Raw genomic sequence first — 27,627 nt, forward strand, 5'->3', positions numbered from 1 at the left:
TTATTAATAACAAATGCAAAAGACAAATAGAAAATTCATATCAATAACAACAAGAATAACTTCAGAGAAAAATAAAACACACACACAACAAACTAAATACACGGGGTATTAAAATAAACAAACAGCACAAGAAATAAACAAATAATGGAATAGATTTCTTAAATGGACTTTACCATAGTCAATAGTTCTTTTTGCGTTGTTATTTATATCCTATTAAGTTCCAAGATATGACTCAAAAATATCCAAGTAAAAATGTTTTGACAATCGACGTGAATATACAAAAAAAAAAGGTATTAAACGTCACATTTAATATAAGTCCTGCTGCAGTTCGTGTTGCTTTTTCCTCATATAGCAGTGAGATTTAATTTACGTCTTTTAATTTACCTGACACTTTAAGATAACATTACAAAGACATTAATCCTGAATCATAAAAACAGCACAATGTAAGCTCTGCTAGTATGATGAACATATCATAATGATTACAGAGATAAGACGACTTGCAACCTTTCTCGAGTTTGCACATCTGGACAATTCTTCACACATCACAGGTTGTAAATTTGGGTAAATCCAGCAAACAACGAGTAAATTTAGCGATTCTGCCGTCACTCCGCTTTAAAGGGCCCATGTCACAGGACTTTTTTAAGATGTCAAATACATCTTTGGTGTCCCCAGAGCACATGTGTGAAGTTTTAGCTCAAAATACCATATAAATAATTTATTATAGCATGTTAAAATTGCCACTTTGTAGGTGTGTGCAAAAATGTGCCGTTTTGGGTGTGTCCTCTAAAATGCACATGTGCAGATCAAGTGCAAACACTGATCACAATGATGGTGGTTTGTTGAATTAAAACTCAATTGTTCTGTGAATTATTTTCTCTCTGCACTAAATGGCAGTGCTGTGGTTGGATTAAGGGGTTGGATTATTATAATAAGAGCTCTTTATGACATCATAAGGAGAGCCAAATTTCAACGACCTATTTTTTCATGTGCTTGTAGAGAGTGGTTTACCAAAACTAAGTTACTGGGTTGATCTTTTTCAAATTTTCTAGGTTGATAGCATCACTAGGGACCCAATCATAGCACTTAAACATGGAAAACATCAGATTTTCATGTCATGGCCCCTTTAAATCTCCCGTACCGGAAACTGAAGAGCAGCCTTGAGTCAAACGCGGAAGTTAAGCGTGCATAGAGTCCATTGCCCTATCCCTTTGATCATACATGGAAGTTTAACTGTGTACTTATTCTTCAAAACCATGTTTTTTAAAAAACAAATCTAATTTACATGTACCTTTAACCCTGTATGAATTTACTACAACACTGAATGGTAAAAATACACTATTAATATGAATAATATCAAATACATATTTTCCCCCAAATTTATGTCATTGGTGTTGCCCTACCCAAAGCACTTTTATTTTGAAACAATGCATCAGCTCTTTCAAGTTTTTCATGGGTCAAGAGGTCAGTGGAAGAAGTGCAGTGGAGGAAGGCAAAAGGTTTTTGAGATGTCTTACCTTATTTGTCTAAAATATCATGATATATCTAAGAATTTTGAGATAAGATTTTTTGGATGTCATTAGTTTTACTCTTTTTTTTATAGCTGGGAGTGTTAAGATCTTTACATAAAAACCCATTATACTGAATAAGTATGTGATTGTTACATCTCTGATGAAATAGCACATGGCTAATGGCAGCCATTTTTTTCTGTAAATTGTCATTGGTGTTACCGTCATTAGTGTTACTTCTCTTATGAGTACTTCCTTAGCACTATTCCTTTAACTGACCAACATAAAAGCATAAAAACAAAACAAGATGGAAAATGTTATGAAAGTTTTATCATATTCATTATCTATTATTATATTCTAATTTTGTCATTGGTGTTACATTGTGCCACGTTTTGGTGTTATGAATGTATTTTCTTGTACTTTCTAGTAATATTTTGTTGTTGATATGGGATGTAAGACATTGTTGATATTTCAGTCTTTGCATCAAAGCCTTTTTGGTTGAATATTTTTTAATATTTAGTTGGTTTTAAAGAAAAAGTCAAACTGAGAATCAAATAATTTCATACAATGCTGGGTAATGATGAAGAATTTAATTAAACAAATATTAATAATCATTTTTTTGTCTTGCTGTTATCATTCCTCTCCTCAACCTTTAACTAAATACACAAGCCGTAATGAGAAAAAATATTTAGTATCAACATTAATGTTGTTTAAATCACAGGTAACAACAATGACAAATAAATGACTCATTGATTTTTTATTAAAATATATTAAAAAGTTAAAAATAGATTAAGCTCCCTGTTTTGCGGATTCATAGATTTGAAGTTAATAAATGCTATTAAAGAAGTCTTGGGTATGTTGAAAGAAGTTCATTTAAGCAAATTTCCATCACCCAAATTCCACCTTTTCCGTAGAATGACCCATCTAAAACTTTCTGTCAGGGGGGCCTCAAGGACCAGGATTGGGAAGCACTGGGATAGACGTTAGCCAGTCAGATAATATATCAGTTGACGCTCATTAACAGTATTTAAATCACATAACTATAAATATACACTTACAGTAATAATGGAGGCACTGTAATAATAAAGAAACTTTGAAAAATTCAGCATATTAATTTGCCTTCAACTCGCATCTCTCATTCATTTTCACTGAAGTATGTGGGACAGGGGCGTAGCCAGTAATGGGCCAGGGCGGCACTGGCCCGCCCACATAACTCCCTGGCCCGCCCAGGCAAGTTTAAACAAAATACATTTTTAGTTTATTTTTATTATTCACGTGTATTTAATAAAATATATTAACATAAACCGGATTTATTGTTGACTGGTGTGTGTTTAATTTGCTTTCTAAATAAAATGGAATTGTTGAAGCAAGTTGTAGGAAGCTTCCGAAACGTAATTGGTTGCTTGGTTGCTAGGAGTTCTGACAGATAGACTCTGTGGGGGGCGGCGGCCGGCGGGCTCTGGCAGTCTGCCAGCTAACTTTGCTAACTGCTTTTTTAGCTAATATTAACATTGCCACAATAATGGCTAAAGTTTCTTTAATGTGTTATTTAAAAAAGCAAGATTTGATGACGAAGATACGCCACTGCCTCCATCTACCGAGTCTTACCAGCCCAGTTCTTCAGACGCTGGTGGCGCCGGCTGCCGCTTGCTTCCTGGCGGCAGTTCCAGTGCTCTCTCCCGGTCAGTCTGACACAGGTTACCCGCCGATCTAACTGCAATTGATGAACCACCTTCACAACCCAATTTGCATCCATGAGTTACTACCCGCCTCAACAACCTTTTGTTTTTTGAAAAAGAACTCTGTGACTCTTTGGACTATAATGAGATCATTTCTGTTTTCAACATCAAACCCAGGCGTTTGCGTCTTGTTTTGTAGAATTAAAACAACAAAGGTAGGCATGTTGTTTAACGTATTTCCTTATTTTTGCCCGTGAAGTGATTTAACTAAGTGGTGTGTTGTGTATAGATGTATGCCAGCCTTATAGGTTAATTTACATTGTTTAATTTAAATGAGTTGCTATTTTTGGCACAAAAGCTTAATTTCCAACAGGCTGATTGCACTGTATATGGTTAATTTAACATAACTTAGGCAGTGTGTTGTTATTTATTTCAAACCGTGCTCTGCTGAGAGTTTTCGTTATTTCAATTTATTTTTAGCCTACTTTATTTCAGGTGAACTGTTTTTGCACTGCTGACTAGCCTGAATAACCCTGGTTTGTCCAGCCTTTATTGAGCTCTGTTGGTTGAACATGTTTAGACAGTGTTTTATTATTGACTTCGCCAAAAGTTGAAAAGTAAAGATGTTACTGTTTTTGCAGTTTGTCTATTCTTTTTTCCACTCTAAGGTTTAATTATTATTTAAGTAATTTTATTCGGATAAACTATAGGCCCACTCACTTTTGCTCCGGCCCGCCCAAAATACAATTTCTGCCTACGCCCCTGATGTGGGAACTGAAGAGTTTAAGATGAATGCCGCCACCTAGTGTCCTGGATGAATTAATTTTACAGATCTGAAAAGATTTGGGGCTTTTGACAAAACATTCGGGGCTTGAGCCCCAGAAGCCACCCCGTCGCTCTGCCCCTGGTTGCCAGATTTGCATATCAAAACCATTCAAATGGACATTCAAAACTAGCCCAAAAGCATCCCAATGACTGTCCACAGCCCAAATATCAACAAAATTATTTCATCTTTAACCTGCAGAAAAGTTTAAACAGTAGCCCAAATCTAAACTTGAAAAAAGCAGAGAACTTTACAACGCACAAACACTTTTTAATATGGTTACACTTTATTTTGATAGTCCACTTTAGACATTCTACTAACTATAAACAACTTTGCACCTACATGTCAACTAACTTTCAATAATTTGCAACTATACATCAACTAACTGTCATTAGAGTATTAGTAGACTCTAATGGTTGGGGTTAGGGAAGAGGTTCGGGTTAGTGGAATAAGTTGACATGCACCTGCAAAGATACTTATAGTCAGTTGAAAGTCTGTTGAGATATCATCACAATAAAGTGTTTGTAGATATAAAGCAGACAATCTACTAATTCTCTAAAGATTGGTAGTTGATAAGTAGTTGCAAAGTTACTTATAATTAGTTAAATGTCTAAAGTGGACTATCGAAATAAAGTGTTACCTTTAATATGATTGAGCCATCAATTCGATTACAGATTATTTGGTTGCATGTAAACTTACCTAGTTTGTCAGGGATTAAAGAATCAGATTCAACTGAACGATTCTAAAGAGAAGAATCAAATCAGTCTAAACTGATTTAATTCACTTAAGATCCAGAAATAAATCTCATTAAACTCTGATATATGAGCTCATAATCTTTATTAATCACACATGAAACAGAACAGAAGTGACATCTGATGAGTAAATATCATGAACTTTAACCCACTCCCAAAATATAACTAACACATTCATTTCATATAATTCAACAGTTATTAAAGAAACATAAGGAAATATTGTGTCAGGAGATTAATAGAATATAGAAAAAACAGAAATTATTATTATTATTATTATTATTATTTGTATACATGAATGATTCTGAACTAAGGCATAATGTTGTATTTAATCTGTAATATGTTTATAAATGGACCCTACTGTTAAAGAACAAAACAAACAAAATCAGAAAATTAACAAAGAATAAAAAGCAGTGATAGACACAAATTATTTTATTCATCATATCTGATGCAGATAAAGTTGAGTTTGCGAGATTCAGGAAGGCTGATCCAGCGATGATCTCCTCCAGACTGAACTGCTCCAGATTTCACTTCATGGTCACAGTCGTCCACTGCTGTTTCGTTCCCTGGAGCCCAATTCTGATAGCAGACCATCTCTCCATTCACCCAGAACCAAAGACCAACAGCACAGGAGTGACGTAACCCCATCCAGACGGCGTCAGTAGAGGATCGATGAATGACTTTAGTCACCATGAACTGAATCTCCTCTGAATCAACTGAAACCAGATCCACATGATTCTCTCTGCAGTATCTCAGAGCTTCAGACCAGCTCAGATTCATCTGGATCAATATCAGATTATCTGAACACACAACAAACACAAACTACACATCAGATCAAAACAAACATACACCACAAACACTGAACTGAGATCATTTTAATAATGAAGAAACTTCTGTCATCAAACACACATTGATTTTTATTACTCACCTTCATGACACACAAAGGTATAAGAGTCACTGCAACCCACATCATGCCATTGATCCTGATCTGTCACACTGACTGCTGTACAACAATCACGAGTATTATCAGGTTGACCAGAACCCCAGTATCTGAATCCAGAGTTGCTCTCATCTGACCACTCCCATGAGTCACTGAACAGACCAATCCAGACTTCAGATATGTTTTTGTCATTCATGATCTTCTGAATCTGTTGATTCTCAGTCTGATTCCTCACACTGGTCAGATCAGTATGATGCTGTCTGCAGAAACTCTGAGCGTCTCTCCATGATACTGAAGAACCATCAATGATGAATCTTTTACTGCTCTCTGTTTAAGAAAATAAAGATTGTTTCATGATTTCCTTTGACTCTTAATACACTTACAGTAGATGTGAATCTACAGAAACTCTTTACTTATTAAACTCTTGATTGATTACAAAACACTTTCAATGTTTGTTAATAAAGTTGAGAGAATAAACTGATCTGAAGTTTGTTGAAGTTTACAGAAGAGTGAATGTGTCAAACATAATCTCACATGATATTTGTGTTTCTGTGATGTTTATTATTGTTGTCTTGTAAAGTTTACATCTGATGATGTTTTGTTAAGTGAAGGTTTGATGTTATTTTATGAAGCTTCACTCACCATTGTAGCAGATGAAGTTTAACGTCTTATTACAACTCTGATGATGCCACGATCCATCTCTCATATAAACACAATCATCTGGACCATTTGAGTCTCCATTAGACCAGTTTGTATATTTCACAGGATCACCCAGAGACCACTTCCATTTATAAACACTTGATCTATGCAGTCCAATCCAGACAAATACATCTTGAGTGCTCGTCCACAGACTGTGATCTATACTCTTCATCAGTTGTTTCATGTCGTTCATGTTGTTGACTGTGGCCAGATCTGTGTAGTTTTCTCTGCAGTATCTCTGAGCTTCAGTCCAGTTCTTCTTCATGTTTATGTGGTGATAGCGGTGCTGAATGCATTCAGATAATGAACAGAGAGCTATGAAAGAAAGAGTTTGAGTCAAATCTCATGAGATTATAAAACAAACATAAAACCACAAACACAAACTCACCGATGAGAAAAACGCTGAAATATAAAGTTTGAGTCATTTCTGAAAAACAAACACATTGAAAACATCAGATGTTGATTTATTCTGTTTGTTCATAATTCTGATCATCACAATAAATTCATTCATTTAAATGTCTAAACTATTTTAATGTGTAGTAAATAAAGATGAGAATCTGATATTAAAGCTGTTAAATAAAGAAAGTAAATAAAGTTCTTACTTTTGAGTTTGTGTGTTTCTCTCCTGAATCTTCTGTTTCTCTGTCTGTGTGGGTCTGTGTAACGCTGGGACCTGTGTGTTTATCAGTATATCTTTATTATATTATATCTCATCATCATTTTCATATTTCAGTTCCTTGATGTTTTATTACACATACCTTTTGCATGTTATTAATGTAATGACAGAAATGAGGCGCCAGTTCATTCCCACTATTTGCTTATTAACATGACTTTCAGCCAATGTCAGTTATACAGCTTTATATATTTGACATTATTACTCTATTCAATTCTTTAACCTTTAGCACTATATCATTATAAAGTCATTTTTTTTATTTCAGAGACAGTAATGTTGTTTTCATAATATCACACTTATTGATCTATCACAGTATAAATGAGTCTTCATACCTGTACTTATATCACAGGTCTGTTGAATGCTTCATTCTGATTGGTTGAGAAATATTCCACAGGTGTTGATTGTTTTTCTGTAAACTGCACACCTAACATGTCAAGTGTCTTTAAAATAACCACCAGAGCAATGTCTATGGTAACCATGGTATAAGAGGAATAATTCAATAATTCAACGGCCCACCCATGGGCGGAAATCCCGGGGGGGTCGGGGGGGACAGGACCCCCCCTATCTGAGGGTTGTCCCCCCTAAATTATCATTAGAATATGTGTATTGAAAATAATTTAATGATTTATAATACTTAAACTAGTTGTGTAAGAAGTGAAACAATACAAATGCAAACGGAGCAACAACAAAAAAACGTTTTAAATATTTGGATTCCCCCTCCCTTGCCTCACAGTGGTTTGGTCCACTGCCCACGCCCCTTTTACCTCACCACCACACATTCCGGTGGTAGAGAAGTGTACGGAGCCGACGCGTTAATAAGCTATATACAATACAACGTTTCCCATCACTTATCAGTTTATCCTCATATGTTTTAAAACTGGACTATTTTGACATATAAACATGAACATATTTCGTTTTCTGAGAACAGAAGCAGATAAACGATCAAGAAAACATTTTTATGCATTCATGCAGAGGTGAGGCAGAGCTGAAAGTAACAAATTACATTTACTCACCTTGCTGTAACTGAGTTTTTTGTGTACTTTTACTTTGAGTAGTTTTTAAAATCTGTACTTTACTTTTACTTAAGTATGTTTAAAGTATTGTTGGTTACTTCGCTACATGTTAAATCATATCCGTTACTGAGTAAAAATAAATAAAAAAGTAAGGTGATAAAGACGCGCCACGGTCGGATGATTGATTGATGGGCGGGGGAACGCGCAAAAAGAACCATGGAGAGGGACGAGACAGGCGCAGGCTAATGCAGACCCTCAATTCAATTCTTACGAAAGAAACCCCTGGCCATTGACGCAAAGCGATTGTTTCATTCAGGTAGGGTTCATGCTCTTGAGTACGGAGTTTGAGAATTGCCGACCGTGTTTAACCGCTAATTTGCACGATGCATTTTTAATACATGCGCATTATCTTCCGAGGTCTAGCAGCTTCGCGTCAAGTCAAACAACTTGAGAACGTCCTCGAGAATGCGCAGATCATTAGACATTGCAGAGAGAGAGAGAGCGCGAGAGAGATAGATTGAAAGACATCAGGTACACAGGTCTGGGAGCTAATAAACGTGTAAAGGATGTATAGTGTATAGCCATGGCACTCATCTCATTATATGTTCATTTATGTATATAGTTTAATAACAATGTATGTTACCAGCAATACATCAATTACAACCTTCATATAATGATTGTATTTACTAGCTGCTGACCTCATATTATTTTTGCTTCAAAAGTGCATAACTCACCTGTAAAAATCATTAAATAATTCCATAAATGTTTCTTAGTTATAAAAAGCTTTTTATTTTATTAACATTTGTTATTGCACTTTAATTGTAGAGATGTTTACAATTAAAAACATAGTTTGAGATGTATATATCCTTCCTTTGTGAACTATACTAGAAACCTCTCCCCGCTGTAAAAAAGTAACTCTTAAAATTAAAATGACTTTTTACTTGAGTAGATTTTTAGACCAGTAACTTTACTTTTACTTAAGTAAAATATTATTAAAGTAACTTTACTATTACTTAAGTAGAAAATTGTATTACTCTTTTCACCTCTGCATTCATATGTATTAAAATTAAATTTGCGTCCGTTCATAGAGAAAGAGAAACGTTTTCTATCTGTACCCATTTCCTTGCAAGTACAATTTTGCCTGTATTATTGGTGTCCCCTTCAAAAATTGTTCTTGAAAAATTTTATGTTTATTGTCCCCCCCAACATTTAGATGAGATTTTCGCCCCTGGGCCCACCACAATTGTTTCTTACAAACAGTACAGTATCATCATGTTGGTAGATGTACGTTTAACTTTTCAAAAAGATAGTTTGGGGATCTATGTCATCATGATTTTTTTTCAGGAAATCCAAAGGTGTTTTTTTTATGCAGGAATAGTGTGGATTTCATTAAAATGTATGTTTGACAAACTTCATTTGAATAAGAAAGAGAGATGAATATGTAAACACTCAGTTCATTGTTAGTGTCAATTTTACCCTCACTCTCCAAAAGAATGAATAAGGAATAAAAGTGTTGGTGATGCCCCTCCAATCACCCCACAATCTTCTTTGATTGTGTGTGCATCAACTTCTTGTTAATACAGACTTTGTTCTTCCCTCCATTATTACAGTGAACTCTTGAAGCTACTCCATGTTTGCCAAAGCTTTTTTTTCAATGTACTATATAGTATGGCAGTATGCGGTTTCGGATTCTGCCACTGTGTCAGAGATTAAAGTGCCCCTCTCCTAACAGATGTAATCTTACTCCAAATTTTTTATCAAATTGAGAGGCCTGACAGTGAGATCAGGTGAGATTGTTTGTGTGTGGCACATATCATGATCATTTTGAGTTTCTGAACGGTCCACCAAACCAAAACATTATTGAATATATCCTCATTTTACCAGACACTGAGCAACTATAAAGCTAGAGGAGAGTGAGGATGGTTTCTTGACGATTGTTTGTATTGGAAACCCACATCTGTCAACTACCCACACACACTGCTGTACATGTGATGTACAATTTACACTTGAATAGACAAAGTCAAATGCTGGAACTGACCCAGCAAATGCTACAAGCGACTCAAGACAGAGAGATACAGACTGAAGAGTTTATTAATAGCAAACAGTAATGGCAGTATGATAAAAAGGCAATGCTTGATCAGACATTGTATTTACAGGTTCAGTGGAGATCGTGAACAGGATAGAAATTGTTGGAGGAAGGCAGAGATAGTGAATCCATATGCAGGGTTTTATTAAATAAAAATGTAAAACAAAGTAGATCAATAATAATAATAATAATAATAATAATAATATATTTTATTTGTAAAGCACTTTTCATAGTAAAAACAATCTCAAAGTGCTACAGAGTATACACAAATTAAAACATAAGTATAAACATAGTTAAGAACATGAGTGAAAAGATAAAAATATTAGCAAACAGTAAAAAATGCTTGATTAAAAAGAAAGGTTTTCAGTTCTTTCTTAAAAGAATCCATGGCTTGAGGGGCCCTTAGATTGTCTGGAAGGGAATTCCAAAGGCGTGGCGCAGCTGAGCAGAAGGCTCGATCTCCCATAGTGCGAAGCTTACATCTGGGGGGTTGAAGAAGGGCTTTGTTTCCAGAGCGGAGGTTGCGTGAAGAGTTTTGTGTAGTGAGTAGTTCCTTTAAGTAGGGGGGTGCGTTTCCGTGGATGCATTGATGAGTAAGTAGGATGATTTTGTAATTGATCCTGTATGATACAGGGAGCCAGTGGAGTGAGTGAAGTATGGGTGTAATATGATCATACTTTCTTATCCTCATTAGGATTCTGGCAGCACTGTTTTGAATATATTGAAGTTTTTGAAGGCTTTTTCCAGGAATCCCATAGAGGAGAGCGTTGCCATAGTCCAGCCTCGAGGATACAAAAGCATGGACAAGTTTTTCAGCATCTGCCAGACCAAGTGTGGGACGGAGTTTAGCAATGTTCCTAAGGTGATAGAATGAGGTCTTACACAAGTGTTTTATGTGGGCATCAAATGTGAGTTGAGCATCAAATCTTACGCCCAGATTGGTGACTGTCGATGATAGTGAGATGTTTTGACCAGAGAATGTAATATGGGTTATATTTGATGACTGAACCTGATGTGGTGTACCGACTAAAATAGCTTCTGTTTTGGAGCTATTTAGCTGTAGGAAATTAGTCTTCATCCATGCTTCAATCTCCTCAAGGCAGGAACTCAGTGATGACAGGATAGCTTTAGATGAATTATGATTGGTCTTTATATATAGCTGAGTGTCATCGGCATAACAATGAAAAGATATTTCATGCCTGTTGATGATGTGGCCAAGGGGAAGGGTATAAATGGTGAACAGGATTGGTCCAAGAACCGACCCTTGAGGAACACCGCATGTGACTGTGTGCTTTTTAGATTTTACATCTCCCAAGGAGACATACTCTGTTCTTCCAGACAGGTAGGACTGGAACCAGCTCAGGGCAGTGTCAGAAAGATGAATAGTGTGGTGAAGACGCTGAAGGAGGATATTGTGATCAACCGTGTCAAATGCTGCAGATAGATCCAGTAGGATGAGTAGCGATGGCGATCCGGAGTCAGCTGCCATTAATAGGTCATTTGTGACCCTGACCAAAGCTGTTTCTGAACTGTGGGCGGAACGGAAACCGGACTGAAATTTTTCAAAAAGGAGGTTTGATGTTAGGTGATCCTGTAGTTGGGCGGCAACAACTTTTTCTAGAACTTTGGACAGGAATGGTAAGTTGGAAATAGGCCTGTAGTTTTCGAGAGCTTCAGGGTCTAAAGTAGGCTTTTTTAGAAGTGGTTTAATGACACCAGTTTTGAGAGCCGATGGAACATGTCCAGTGTGTAAAGAAAGGTTGATGACATTGGTTATCAGGGGACTAAGAGAACTGATGTTTGTTTTCACCAGAGCTGTAGGAATTGGGTCCAGTGTACAGGTGGATGCTTTCATCCTGCCGACGATGTCCTCAACTTGTTGCTTTGAAATTTCAGAAAAATAACAGAGAGGCTGGAAAATCCCAGACTGTGGGTCAGCAGTAGGGACAGACAGAGCAGGGGAGCTGGAGAGAAGAGAGCGGATGGTGTCAACTTTTTTCCTGAAAAAATTGATAAAGCTATTGCATTTCTCTTCTGATGTGTCACTGTATGATGCAGTTTGTGGCTTGATGAGATTATTAATGGTAGAGAAAAGCTGCTTGGAGTTTCCCTGATTTTTACTGATGATATTTGAGTAGAACTGTGTCCGTGCTTTCTTTAATGACAATGAGTAAGCATTTTGATGTTCTTGATAGGCTATTTTGTGAACAGTAAGTCCAGTTTTTGAGACACGCCGCTCGAGTACACGCCCAGCTTTTTTCATTTTCCGTAGTTCTGAAGTGAACCAGGGGGATGAACGTGAGAAAGTGACTGTTCGTGTTTTTACAGGTGCATGTAAGTCCAAAATACTGCTCAGAGTGTTGTTATAAAAATCCAATGATTCATTTACTGATGTAAAATTTGCTGATGGGATTTGCAGGAGGTCCAAAGCCATAGAGTCAGTGTTGATATTTCTTATGTTTCTGAAGGAGATTTGACGTTTTGGTTTGGTGAAATGAGAGAAATTCACCTCCATTGAGATAACTTTGTGATCGGACACTCCAAGATCGTATACCAGCAGGTTTTCAAGGGGGACAGAGTCGGTAATAACCAGGTCAAGAGTATGTCCTCTGTTGTGTGTTGGGACGTCAACATGCTGTGTGAGATTTAAACTGTCCAATAGCTGTAGAAAATCAACCGCTGGATGACAGGAGGGGGTGTCAACGTGAATGTTCAAATCTCCAAGTATGACAATATTTTCAGATGTAGTACAGAAGGAGGTGAGAAATTCATTTATCTCTGAGATAAAAGCTGGATTTTGCTTAGGAGGCCGATAAATAAGAAGAATAGTCATATTGAAGGGTGGTTTACATCTGAAAGCAAGGCATTCAAAGGTGGACAGCGTATGCAGAGACAACGGGGTGAGTTTTAAGTCACTGCGGTGTAATACTGCTAGGCCACCACCACGACCAGAGTGGCGGGCTTTTTCCAAGTATTGATAACCAGGGGGACAGGCTTCATTTAGTGTAAAATATCCCTCTGGCTGATGCCAGGTCTCAGTAAGACACATGATGTCAATATTCCTGTCCAATATGTGCCTATGTATAAGACAAGATTTATTTGACAGAGACTGTGTGTTAAACAGTACTATTTTGATGTTTGATGGAGTGGTGTGCTGTAAAGAACGAAGTAGACTGAAATCCACTCCACGTTTTATATTCCGCTCCGTATTGACAGGTCTATTTATTCCACGTAGAGAGGCGTTCTGATGACGTAGATGCCGTGCGACAGTGCGCTCGGTAGACCAGAGAGTTGGAATGGAGTCCCCAGACTGAGAGAAAACAAACTTTCTGCGTCGGCTTCTATGGATGTAGCGGCGTCTGTGTTGAAGTTTCAGTTGTTTAATGGCTGAGATATATATTGGACTGCTGTTATTTCTCAAACTAAGCAGTTGCGGGATGGAGTATTTCAGCGTCATGTCGCTTTAGCGAGGAGACCCGCAAATGTTGTCCAGGCTGTCGGCAAGTGGCTACTCGCCAGCCGGGGAGATGTCACCCTGTCCAACGAGGACCAACTTAGCAGTGAAGTATTGTTCGTTATGGACGATATTTGGCGAAGATGTCGACGAACAACATCAAAGCCACAGGGTCAGCAAACAGTAGTAATACTGAAAAACGGCTCAAAACAAAGTAAACGTTGCACGGGGAAGATTGGCAGCAACATCAGGTACGACACAAAAATCCATAAATCGAAATATTCCATTCAGAATGACATTTCTTAAGACGTTAAGACGTTTTCTAAAGGGAGAAGCGGCAACAGATAGTGCCAGCGTCCTCTCCCCCTCCTGTACTGTCAAACAGTAGATCAAACAGAAACACAATAATCCAAGACACAGGGAATCAACACATTACATAGACAACAACTGACAAAAGACAACTGAAACACTGGGGCTATATTTACACAGGGTAAACTAGATAACAAGACACACCTGAGAAACAATCAGCACGAGGACCAATGAACAAAAGAACTACACAGAACTACAAACATGGACCACAGAATACAGGACTTCAAAGTAAGGCTGCGTCCGAAACCGCATACTGTATTGTAGGTACTGAATTAGATGAAGTACCTACTTACTTGGCGTTAAAACAGTAGGTACTGTGTAGTATGAATCCTGGTAGTATGAATGAGATTCGGACGTACTACATCCGCCATGTTGCTAGATCACGTGACATACGTCGTCATCACGTCATGTCATTTCAGCGCGAAAACAGCCGCATGCCTCTTCTTCTTCGTTGGATAACTCCTCTCCCGGGGCATCATGGGATAGTGAAGTGTCCATCGTATGCACACTGCAAAATCTAACCGGAAGTAGTAGGTCATCCGGGTACTTTTCGCATACTGTTTTTCAAATACTATGTATTCAGACATACTACTCGCCTCGCCTACTGCTTTTCGCGTACTATATAGTATGAAGTAGGCGGTTTCAGACGCAGCATAAGAGACATGACAAGTGAAAACACAGAACTGGATCAATACAGAGAAGACAAGGAAGTATCCTTGAAATTGAGAAACGCCCTGAGGTTTCGGACATACTATTAATTCGCCCACTTCTATTCGCCTACTATATAGTATGGCAGTATGGGGTTTTGGATTCAGCCACTGTGTCAGAGATTAAAGAATCAGATTCAACCGAACAATTCTAAAGAGAAGAATCAAAGGAATCTTAACTTACATGATTCACTTAAGATGCAGAAATAAATCTCATTAAACTCTGATATGAGCTCATAATCTTTATTAATCACACATGAAACAGAACAGAAGTGACATCTAATGAGTAAATAATGAACCTTAACCCACTCCCAAACAGTGTTGGGTACGTTACTCCAAAAAAGTAATGAATTACTAGTTACTAATTACATCTTCAATCATGTAATTAGATTACTTTACAAATTACTCTCTCCAGTATTTAAGTATTTAATTACTTATTACTAATTACTTTCTAAATCCTATTTAGTACATGATACAAGGAGAGGCTTAAAATGGCTCTAACTATTAACTACTTTTGCCTCAATATACTCCAACTACTGCTTATTAATACTAAAGTAGTTAGATTACAAGAAAATTAAGAGTAATCCCTTACTCTACTTTTTCAATGGAAAAGTAATTTAATTACAGTAACTAATTACTTAGTAACTAGTTACACCCAACACTGCTCCCAAAATATAACTAACACATTCAGTTCATATAATTCAACAGTTATTATTAAAGAAACATAAGAAAATATATTGTGTCAGGAGAATAACATATAATTTTTAACCCTATTGCTAAAGAACAAAATGATTTATTGATTTAATGATTTACTTATGGATAGCCCCTTGAGATGCATCATCTCATTTTCAAGAGGGTCCAAATACACACAACATACAACCACAACAGCACCCACAACAACATAAAAAAACCCTACTAGGCAGTCTACACCAATTCCCTAAACACAAGATACAACATAACCCTAACATGTTTCAACTGTCACAGAAAGCACATCACCTTTCCACAATACACAATTGACATTTTACACAATAGGAACCAGTAATAGAAGAGATCCATTGCAAAAAAAAGTGAATCACAAAAGAAGATTAAATCCAGTCAGTTAAACAGTTAAACAAAAGAGTTTTAAGCATCACTATTCAATCCAACATCAATAACATGTGCACACATTGTTTAGATATTGAAGTAAAGAAAATGAAAATCTACGAAAAGATGAGATAGACCTCAAAGACAAGGGAAGTTTATTCCAATCACTAGAAGCTTTATAATGAAAAGCTTTACGACCAGCGACAGAAAAAATTCCTGTAACTAAAAAAAAAGGACAGACTGCATATCTCTAAGAGGATACAAAGATGTATGTGGAACCAAAAGTTCTCTCAAATGTGGAGGACAATCAAAATAAACACATTTGAAAATAAAAAGGAACCAATGTAAGTTTCTTCTTGAGTTAGGCTGAAGCCAATTTAGTGATGCAAACAATACACAATGATATGTTTTAAAAGGACGCCTTAGGACAAATCTACATAAAGAATTGAAAACAACATTAAGAGGCTTAAGAACAAGGTCACTAGTATTCATGTAGATAATGTCAGCATAATAAATAATGGGCAATATGTGACCAGTCACGGAAAGTAGGGACACAAGTCGGATCTGGGGCATTTTGAGTTATTCGCCGATTCTGAAAGTGCAGTTTCTAAGCTTTCCAACGATGTGTAACACATGGAAATCTGATAAGATTTGGAGAAGTTGTGGCCATTTGAATATAACACATTCAAGAAAGAGAATGCTGAGAAAATTAAGAAAAAAGAGTTAGCACTTTTCCCTGGCTGCAGAGACAATAGTGCTCATTTACATCTCATTTAGCTAAGACATACCCCCTGTAAAGCCGTTTTGAGATCCAGATGTTCTAGCATCATATGTATTTTATGACAGAAGTCCGAATGACAACATGCAAAAATAAACAGAACATTTTACCTTTGTGGGGATCACAAGTCCAATCCAGTCTGTTTCATCCAATGACCATTTTTGTCCACAAATGCGTATAATCCATGAAATATAGATATATAGAATATTATTTACATCAGATTTTGCATTGTAACATGTAAGGTTATATGAGATTACACTCCGGTAATTTACGTTCCGTTAAACACATGAACCCGCCTTCAAAGTTTTTATTTAAAATAGGGAGGTAGTATAATAGATAATCCAAACAGCGCTGTCGAAAACGTGACGTCCTTTGTGATCTCAACTAACAGATTCTGCAATAAAACGAAAATCACAAATTTTGAAAAAAAAAAACTTTCTCATTTTCTCAAAAGCTGTGCTGCCGACTTGTGTCACTGGTTTCCGTGACGGGTCACATATTAACTGAGAAATTAACCTTTTCCTGACTTCCAGTGTAAAACATTTAACTGATCTATAAAGTGTACTGAGGCAGCCATATATTCTCTTCATGATATAATCAATGTGAGGTTTAAAGGTCAGGTCAGAATCTAACCATAAGCCAAGATATTTAAATTTTTGGAATTTCACCATAGAAGAACCATTAGCAAAAAACAATTTTAAGTTCAGAACACATGGTTGTCTGTGCCTCATCCCAAACAACATACAACAGGATTTTTCCATATTCAACAGTAAATTGTTACTATTAAGCCATTTTTGAATCAGCATAAAGTCAACATGCAAATTTTTCTGGATCCGATGAATATCAAAGTCATCAGTATAAATTACAGTATCATCAGCATATAGATGAATCTTACACATGGAGCAAATGTGTGATAGATCATTGATAAAGATCGAAAACAAAATGGGTCCTAGAGTGGAACCCTGAGGAACACCCTTATCCACCTATAAATAATCAGACAATAAACCTTTAAAAGCAACACAATGCCGTCTATTATGAAGATAAGAATTAAACCATAATAGAGCATTTTGATTCAATCCTATTGCAAAAAGCTTATCAAGAAGAATGTAATGATCTACCATATCAAAGGCTTTTGAAAGATCAATAAAAATAGCACCAGTTAGATGTCCCTTATCACAAGCAGAGAATATATCGTTGGCGAACTTTAATAAAGCTGTGGTAGTAGAAAAATTAGGCCTAAACCCAGATTGAAGTGGAGATAAGATGTTATTCCTAATAATAAACTTTGATAATTGATAAAAAATAATTTTTTCAAATATTTTGGCAATGGTACAGATAATAGAAAAAGGAAGAAAATTAATCATAATATAGAAACGTCACCAGTTTTGAATAAAGGAATTACTTTCGCACATTTCCAAGTAGCAGGTACCTTACAAGTATTCAAAGACATATTAAATAGCAAAACAAAACTAAATTAAAACCAGAAAATTTGAAAAATGAAGTGATAGACACAAATATTTGATTATTTTCTAATGCAGATGAAGTTGAGTTTGTGAGATTGAGGAAGGCTGATCCAGCGATGATCTTCTCCAGACTGAACTGCTCCAGCTCTGTTTTCAGTGTTGCAGTCCATAAGTCCTGCTCCGTTCCCTGGAGCCCAATTCTGATAGCACACGACCTCTCCTTGTATCCAGATCCAGAGGTTCATTTGGCAGTAATAGTGTAACCCCATCCACACGGCGTCAGTAGAGGACTGATGAATCACGTCTGTTACCCAGCGCTGAATCTCCTCTGAATCAACTGAAACCAGATCCACATGATTCTCTCTGCAGTATCTCAGAGCTTCAGACCAGCTCAGACTCTCATTGATCAATATCAGATTATCTGAACACACAACAAACACAAACTACACATCAGATCAAAACAAACATACACGACAAACACTGAACTGAGATCATTTTAATCATGAAGAAACTTTTGTCATCAAACACACATTTGGGCCCTATCACATGGATCTGCAGCAGCACAAAAAAAGCTTTTAAATATAAAAAAATTAGAGGATTAAAATGTAAAAGATTATTATTGAGTCTTTTGGACATAAATGAGGACCCATTATGAGACGTTAGAAGAGCTGCTTCACCTGTAGCCTGGTAAGTAAATAAATGCTTTGCTTTAAACAAATCCATCTATTTTTGAATGTTTTTTAAATGCTTTCTCACGGATTTATTGTATATGATGCTCTGTACCTGTGGATGTGGTGAGATGAGAACCTTTTTAAAGTAATGCTTTTTAAAAAATCCATGGCGCTGTCCGAGTGCTGAAACGGCCTCCGCACGTTTGTAAATCTTAACTCTGGTTTGTATTTTTAGAGTACAAACCTTTTCTTTTATATTTGCGAATTATTTTATGAGATTACAATGATTATGTAGGAAAATTGGGTTCGGACAGGCCTGTTTAGACCATGCGCCGTGCAGTTTAGACAATGCGTTTAGATTGTTCAAATAGGGCCCATAGACTTTTATTACTCACCTTCATGACACACAAAGGTCTGAAAGGAAGTACCACTGTAGTCATTAAATTGTCCCTGTTCTGTCACAATGACCGCTGTACAATCTTCAATACCACCATAATTATTAGGTTCACCAGAGCTCCAGTCTCTGAATGTGGAGTCACTCTTATCTGACCACTCCCATGAGTCATTGAACAGACCAATCCAGACTTCAGATATGTTTTTGTCATTCATGATCTTCTGAATCTGTTGATTCTCAATCTGATTCCTCACACTGGTCAGATCAGTATGATGCTGTCTGCAGAAGATCTGAGCGGCTCTCCATGATACTGAAGAACCATTAATGATGAATCCTTTACTGATCTCTGTTTTAGAAAATAAAGATTGTTTAAGGATTATCTTTGACTCTTACTACACTTATAGATTCATTTGAATAAGTCGGTAAAATGTTTTTAAATCTTTTTGCAAAAAAATTTCAAGACTTTTTGGTTTGTGAACAAATTTTTAGTATGTGTTCCTTGGCCTTATTTCAGTAACTTTTTACTAACCATGCAAAAACATAATTTCGTTAAGAATACAAACATGTACACACACGTTACTCACACATTATTTTAGCACCGTTTGTACTGAATACAGTGTTATGTGATATTAGCCACTAATATGTTTTAAAGGTGACATATTTTTAACCTTTCTAGAGTTTTATTTTAGGTTATGATGTCCTTAAGAATATATATTTGCTGTTTAAGTACCAAAAACAATCTCTATATATTTTTTACAGCTCCTCTTTCAGGAGCTCTGCTAAAAACAGGTCGTTTTGGCCTGTAATAAGTAATATTCATGAGCCTCTCTTCTGTTGAGGCCTGTTGTTTTATGAGTGAAATACGCAGTTGAAATAAAGTTACCCACGGAATTACACTATGTGTTAGTTTCTGGACACTAAATGTTAGTAAACCAATAGACACAGAGACTAAGAGATTTTAACCTTACCATGTTTAACTCAATAAACAAACTGACACCAAAAGGGCTTGTGTCTGTAACTTAAGAAAACAAACAACGTCTGATTTCCAACAGATATTCTATCAAAACAGGTGGCTACCAAAGACTTTAACGTTACAAAACAACACTTTAGCATCTAGTTAGCAACCACGTTAGCGTTGCATAACTGTTTACAATATATCACTTCAGTTTTCTCTGGCTCCATAATGTAACTTAAAAGTTAGGACTGCTGATAAATCGCATGCGATTGTCTCGCTCACCTCTTCAGTAAAGCCGGGTCATTGATTTGTAGTAAATCACCATCAGCTGCTTTCAGAAGCGGCAGCTCAACTTTATGGTAATAAGATATGACGCGGTTCGGCGGCAACCAATCGGAAGGGGGAAATGTTCACCGGCAACCAATCGGAAGGCGGAAACCTCCGCCTGAGAGGAGTTCAGAGAATGCTTTCGAGCGTCAGAGCGTCCACTACAACTTTTCTTTAGCGTCGTTGTCAGGGCAGCCAGAGCTTTTATTGAAGCTCTCGCCGGTGGCGGTCTGAATGCACAGTGAGAGCAGGTGATGCCGCTTTACTACTAACGACCAGATTCGCGTGACTATCGCGTGCAAGTTATCGTGCAGCCCTGCTTAATATGTGTTTACTTACGGGTTGTGGATTTAAGGTCGGATCCAACAAAGTAAGGACTGCAACATCTTTGATGAGTAGATTCCTGGAGAAACCAGCATTGAACTCACAGACGCAGTCACTTGTGAAATGCTTAGATCAGACGGCTAAAGTTGAACAAATTGTTGAGGAATTTCTAATTAAATGTATATTAGCCATTGTTCTCTTATATTAATGTTTTTCAGAAGTCTTTGCAATGATTTAGTTTCCTGACATCCATCAATTGAATAGCATTTTCTCACGTGGTGTGATATAACTTAAGAGTTTGTTTAGCAACAAGGGGGTGGGGCGGTGGACGGTTGAGACTGAAGGCGGTGACTGTCTCACGGTGACGTAGCAACTTCACGGAAGTACAAACAAACTTTTTTAACACACAGCTACTTCAAGCAGGCTGTGTGAATTTCACTCTTAAATGACTGTTTTGAAACTTATATGGTACTTACATAGCCCCTAGACCTCAGTTATCATGAAAAAAGCCACAAAATTTCAGTTTTTACCATATGTGACCTTTAAGCAGTTGAAAAAAGACCAAATGTAAGAGCATGTCAAAACCTCTGCCAGTTAATGTCCGAGTATGGTAAGGTGTTTTCCTCCAATGTTAATTTTTATGGCTCTGTTTTAGACTCTCTATAGACATTATAAGGATGCACTTTGGTGTTAATGAAGTCATGTTTTTAACCCTCTTTTAAGTACATGTCAACATTTTGTTGAATAAAGGTGTATCCACTTTAGCTGATCTAATCTACCTTCCCTCCAAATCATGGAGGATGGCTGAGTCTATTTGCTCTCAGACAGGCATTAAGTCTGCAAGGATGGTGCAACGGATCTTAAATGAGATAAATTTGCTTTCCCGGCTACTATACTCCTTTTTTTAAAGAATGCATTTTCTAGAGGTTCTTCTGATCACTCTTGTCCAATGGTGACTGTGTTTCCGAATGTTTCTCTGGATGGTGAGTAAGATACGAAACGGCTCACTTTTAACTCTTTCCCCGCCATTGACGAGATATCTCGTCAATCTGCAATACCGCTATTATTCCGCAACTTATAAAAACTGGAAATGTTGCCCTAGGGCAAACAGCTGTATGTCCGTGTATGTTTTAAAGATCCATCTGCATCTGATCTCTATCAAAAGTCCTTCACAAAAATGGAATTATCTCAGCTTTTTGCTCAAAATTTGGTGTTTTTGATGAAACCTACACATATTTGAGAGGTGATAAAAACAGAACACATGAAGGTAGGATGAAACGGATTTTTTTGTTTGAAAGCAGAGGGTCTGTTCTTTTATTTCATATATTGTTTGTTTATATATTTAAAAAGGAGCATTTTCTGGAAGGCATTAAACTTTTGTGAAAATCATGAAAAATGCTGGCGGTGAAAGAGTTAAGTACTTGGAGGGAATTGCTCTTCGTGAGGCTGGGAGGGATGTACTCTTTTAGACTTGTTGTTTTAAAGTCAGGATTTCCCAAGGAATCATGAACAGGGAGGACTCAAATGGGTGCATGTTTTTTTATAAAGGCCCTCTGCCTAAGCGTTCGAGGGACTTATAGTAGAGAATTTATATTGTATCCTTCCTACCAATACTCATGTGTCAAAATTTAATCTTAATGTTCTACCTAGTTGCTCGTTCTTTGCTGCCCCTGGAATTTTCTTTCATGTTTTCTCTAAATGTACCAGATTGTTACCACTCATTTGTGTTCTGGCAAAGATTCTTAATGATTTAGGGTTTGTTTTTGACATGAGACTCTTCATTTTTTATTTTAAATATTTTAAGGGCACTTATGTAGCATTGTACTGTTTCAAACTTTCTAACTGGTCAAGCAAAGTTGGGCATTTGGAAGTCTCCTAAGCTACCTGTAGCAAATGAGGAAACAAATGTGAACCTCCTTCAGCTTTTTCTGGCTTGGTTGATAGTTCTGTAATACAGAAAATAATATAGGTACCTGTAATAAATAAATGAATAAATAAACTAAAAGGAGCAGGTAATCAGTCACAATTAAGTATAGTGTGGACTAGGGGTGTGCAGCGGAGTAAGTATTTGTATCTGTATTTGTAACAACCTCAATATTATTTGTATCTGTAGTTCCATATGTGACCCATGCTGTCTAAATGAGTGGAAAGTTTTCATTAAAAATATAAGTAGCCTACATTAATTCCTCATATAGTGATCCCAATACTGTTGTAATTAAACATCTAAAATGACCGTTATTTGTACGTTTTCTGAGAAGTGCGAAAGTGTTAATCCTAAATGATTAACCATATTCTACTAAGAATTGTCCATCCACGTCTGACATTTTGGTTTCGGTTTAAAAACATGCAGGAATTTGAAAATAAAATGCAGGACTTGCTTGATGTTTAAAGAGTTATTAAGTTTGGGCACTGGTTTATGTTAGAAAGTTATTAAAATCGACAAGACTCACACTGACTGGCAGATACGAAACGCACAGACGCGCAAGTCCACGCACTGATATATACACAGAATAGTGCAAAAACATCTGTTTTGACAAAAAAAATCACGAATCATTACAACAAATTTGCTGAGCTTATTATTATCTATGTCCATACAGCGTTTGCGCAAACATAACAAAATGTTTATAAAAAAAAAATCTCATTAATCTTCATATAAATAATCAGATATTTGTTTACAATTTCAAATAACAGTATGTTCTATTTTTTTTAATCAGTTTTGACCATTTGTTCAAAACAAGCAACATGATTTTAAACAATAAGGTAATTAGAAACATTTGATTCAAATGTTTTAGTTGTTATTTATTTACTTTATTTTTATGTTAATTGCAATTCATGTCATAGTAATCTTCAGTTTAAATTTGCAAGTGGGCCAGGGCGCGATTAACCAAACCATGCCTAAGCACATATGGAGCAGTCCCACTAGTCAAACGAACCAGGCTTTGGTTTATCAGACGTGGTTTGGATAATGTGAATGCTCCCTGGGTGAATAGCTTCACTCACCATTGTAGCAGATGAATCTCATGTTCATATTACAGCTCTGATGACGCCATGATCCATCTCTTATATAAACACAATGACCTGGACCATTTGAGTCTCCATTAGACCAGTTTGTATATTTCACAGGATCACCCAGAGACCACTTCCATTTATAAACCCTTGATCTATTCAATCCAATCCAGATATAGTCAGTCAGGCTGTTATGCACACTCTTCATCAGTTGATTCAGGTCGTTCATGTTGTTGACTGTGGCCAGATCTTTATAGTTTTCTCTGCAGTATCTCTGAGCTTCAGTCCAGGTCTTCTTCACGTTTATATGGTGATAGCGGCGCTGACTGCATTCAGATAATGAACAGAGAGCTTTGAAAGAAAGAGTTTGAGTCAAATCTCATGAGATTATAAAGCAAACACAAAACCAGAAACACGAACTCACCGATGAGAAGAAGTCTGGAATATAAAGTTTGAGCCATTTCTGAAAAACAAACACATTGAAAACATCAGATTCTTTAGTTTGTTCAAAATTCTGATCATCACAATAAATTTAACATAATGTGGTGTGGTGGCGTGCGTAGAAAAGTTGCTTGTTTTGGGCTTGTTTTCACAGGCTTGATTCCTTATTTGTCTTGCGAGATCTGGCAACACTGATCATAAGTTAAAATAAATCAATGATAATGTCATCCATTAATGCAGGATCGGCTTTTAGCTGGTTCCCAGATGGCTGTGTGTTGCAGTATTCGCAGCTACAGGTGGGTTATTTTGGCATTGCGGAAACCTAATGCGTTTAAAGGGAGATTGATTGTTTGTGTGTTTAGAATGCTGCACGTGCAATCTGGTAATACACCTCGGATGATTGATCTGGCATGACAGTTTCATTAACCCCTCGGTATGTATTATCGTTTTTACTTGTTAAAATGATTGTCTTGCATTAAATTGTATTTTTGTTGGCAGATAAATGTAAGTTCCTTTTGGATGAGACTACATTGCTGCTTTGCCTGCAGTTCATTTATTTCTTGTGTGTGCGTGTGCGTGTGTGTGCGTGTGCGTGTGCGTGTGTGTGTGTGTGTGTGTGTGTGTGTGTGTGTGTGTGTGTGTGTGTGTGTGTGTGTGTGTGTGTGTGTGTGGATTCGTCTAGTGGCACAACCTCACCCTTTATTGGACTGCATCCATTCAGGGGTTCGGGCTGGGAGGTGAATAATCTGAATTCAGACTTGCCCATAACGTTTATTGGAATGCAGGAGTGGTTGTCTGTGTGACGTATCGACCAGTTTTAGTTCTCTTCTTTTTGTTGTTTTGTTATTTAACTGTGGGTTGTATTTATTCACTTCCCTAAAGTGGGAGATATCGCCGGAACGTACACTATTTGCTGTGAGGATTTTGTGGTGTTTCTTGAGTGACTCCTTGACTTCCTGTAGGCGAGTTGTATTTTGTTTGTGTACTGTCAATACATGTTTTCTATTTATTGTTATTATAATAAAATTATATTTTTTTATAATTCATTGTTTGTATCTTTCCCACCCCACCCACGACTATTGGACCTGTGTGTCTTGGTTAAGATTTTCCAGATACCACAGGTGGCGTAGTCGGAACATTAGTATTTAAAAATTCGTAATTCACCGCTCTGCTACAATAAAATGCAATATTAATCTTCACACCTCACCACCAGCTTATAACCAACATGATCTCGTGGAAATCTGTGTTATAGTCACAGAAAATTTGATCACTTTATCCGTGTCCGTTTCACTGAATTCAGCCACTGATTTCTTGTGCCATTTTATGTATTGTTTTTTCATTGTTTTTTTTCCTATTTTAAAATTGTTGTTTGGGGTTAGATTTGGGGTTTGAGTTAGGATGTCTAAAAATGTAACAAAGTGATTCTAACCCCAACCCCAAGCAACAATGGTAAGAAAATATAAAAAACAATGAGAAAACGATACATAAAATGACACGAGAAATCTGTGGGAGTGACACGGAAAAGACATCCGTGCTCTCGTGACTATAGCACAGATTTTCGTGAGATCTGGTTGTTTTAACAGTTGGTCTATGTGAGACAAATTATGTTTTATTGACGTAGTTCTGGAGGAAGATGTCAAAATAAGCTACTTAAGTGTCACCAGGTTACTTCCTAAACCTGGGGGGATACTCTGCATTCGGGCCAGTTACCAAGCTCAGAGCCCTCTTCCTGGACAGCACGCCAAATACATTTACCAATTTAACCTAATAGGGATCACTGCTTTACAGCACCCCCTCCTCGGAAGTGAGGCTGCATAAACTTCATTGTAACTTTGAAGCATTAAATCTTTAAAATATACAGTCCTGCAGCACATCGTTTGAAAGCTTAGACTCTCGGGATTCCATTAAGCCCACACACAAAGCATAAGATGATTTATAGCAGTCATAAAACTGTAATCTAGTTGTTACCTGACCCGGCAGTGCCAATTCAGTTTCAAATTCTTTCCTTTATCCACTTCGGTGAAATTGTCCATACCAAATTTTTTTATAAATCCCCAAGAGTCCAAGGAAATGGAATATATAAGCCGAAACCAAAATGATTTGTTCGCCCCACAATCTTGACGTTTCTGTACCGCTTTTAATTTGGGTATGTTGTTTAGACAAAAACATTGAATTTCAGCCATTTCATAACAGGTTAATATATCCACCTTATTTGTAAGTGTGAATTGTAAACTGAACACAGTTTAGGAGCAAGCATGTGTAGTAAATAAACATGAGAATATAATATTAAAGTTTGTTTAGTGTCTGTTATATTTTGTAAATTTTACTGAAGTTAAAAGTCAACTACAAAGTAAATAAAGTTCTTACTTTTGAGTTTGTGTGTTTCTCTCCTGAATCTTCTGTTTCTCTGTATGTGTTGTTTAGATGTTGTTATATTATATCTGATCTTCAACACCTCTCATCATTTGTATATTTCTTTCGAAAGACTCATTTTCATATTTCATTTCCTTCTAATTTGTATATTACAGGTCATTGTTTAGGGAAGGCCATTGCTGTTGCTTAAGAAAGCAGTTTCCCTATGTAACACAATGGCTATGTTTACATGCACAAAATTTTGTCAATCCGACTGAATTTAATACAATTGAATGTTACAACGATAAAGTTCATATGCACCCTAAACACATTCTACATTCTATATAATCTGAACCAAACATCTGTGCAAGCGCAAAGCCAGGGTTGCCAGTTTTGCGTAACAAAACCATCCCAATGGACATTCAAAACTAGCTCATAAAGCCTCATAAAGAATATTGTAGCTTCTGGCTGGGGTGCCATGACTTTTGGATCTGATTCAAGGTTGCATTATGATATCATAACTACATTTCTCTCTTAATCTGCTAAGGTTTCTTGATATCAACCTGTGTTCCTAGTAGGGTCAAACTCCCCCGAAAGCATCCCAGCAATCTCATTTATGGCCCGTTTTGAAGCTCAACAGAGAGCTGATAAGGTGTGAATGGTCCTAAAGAGATGCAAGGAATGTCTTTGATGAGACCATATGAAAAACTCCTTTAGGTCTTGTCTGTAAATACATTTATGCATGTGTGATGTATGTTGGTCCCCTCTTTTCGAAACATTTTTAAATAACCTGTATTCTCATGTTCAATTGGGTTTCTATAACTAGTCTAGATTACCTATGACAAGTAGAGATGCTTAGTGTATTAATCATACATCTGAATGAATCACAACTTAATGCTAGTTTAAACCATTCATATTTGGTATCAAAGTGATATTGTACAATGGTAGGACATTTCATTCTCTTTATTCAATGATCGGGACTGATATTTTGCAAAGGAGTCTGGAGACAATAAAAGATGCAAAATAGTGATGTTAGGTTCTTGAACTAATCGTTCTTTTGAGCCGGTTCTCGGGAAGTAACCGGTCGAGCCGGTTCGCAAATCGAACTGAATCGAACTTTAGTTTTGGGCATAGGT

General features: G+C 36.8%; 1 protein-coding gene across 2 annotated transcripts; it reads right to left on the minus strand.

Moving 5' to 3' along the window:
• Positions 1-5,076: 5,076 nt before the first annotated feature.
• On the minus strand, positions 5,077-26,539 carry LOC135779008 (C-type mannose receptor 2-like). Of its 2 annotated transcripts, XM_073814175.1 has the most exons (5): positions 26,507-26,539; positions 24,123-24,161; positions 23,693-24,049; positions 19,088-19,432; positions 5,077-5,556 (listed from the first exon to the last, which is right to left on the minus strand). In XM_073814175.1, the coding sequence occupies exons 2-5, from the start codon at positions 24,157-24,159 to the stop codon at positions 5,189-5,191; spliced, it is 1,107 nt and encodes a 368-aa protein (XP_073670276.1). In that variant the 5' UTR covers positions 24,160-24,161; positions 26,507-26,539; the 3' UTR covers positions 5,077-5,188. The 2 variants fall into 2 exon arrangements, with proteins under 2 accessions (XP_073670276.1, XP_073670278.1); XM_073814177.1 differs by lacking the exons at positions 5,077-5,556; positions 26,507-26,539 and adding an exon at positions 15,189-18,442 and having other exon boundaries at positions 24,123-24,393.
• Between the last annotated feature and the right edge of the window lie 1,088 nt (positions 26,540-27,627).

The sequence above is a fragment of the Paramisgurnus dabryanus genome, chromosome 1, assembly GCF_030506205.2.
Source record: "Paramisgurnus dabryanus chromosome 1, PD_genome_1.1, whole genome shotgun sequence".
Classification (NCBI taxonomy): Eukaryota; Metazoa; Chordata; class Actinopteri; order Cypriniformes; family Cobitidae; genus Paramisgurnus; species Paramisgurnus dabryanus.

Coding starts and splice junctions, on each gene's coding strand:
- LOC135779008 (XM_073814175.1), bottom strand. CDS start 24,159: ATGGCTCAAACTTTATATTCCAGACTTCTTCTCATCG. Junction 24,050..24,122: donor TTCCAGACTTCTTCTCATCG/GTGAGTTCGTGT, acceptor TTTCTTTCAAAG/CTCTCTGTTCATTATCTGAA. Junction 5,557..19,087: donor GACCTTTGTGTGTCATGAAG/GTGAGTAATAAA, acceptor TTGTGTGTTCAG/ATAATCTGATATTGATCCAG.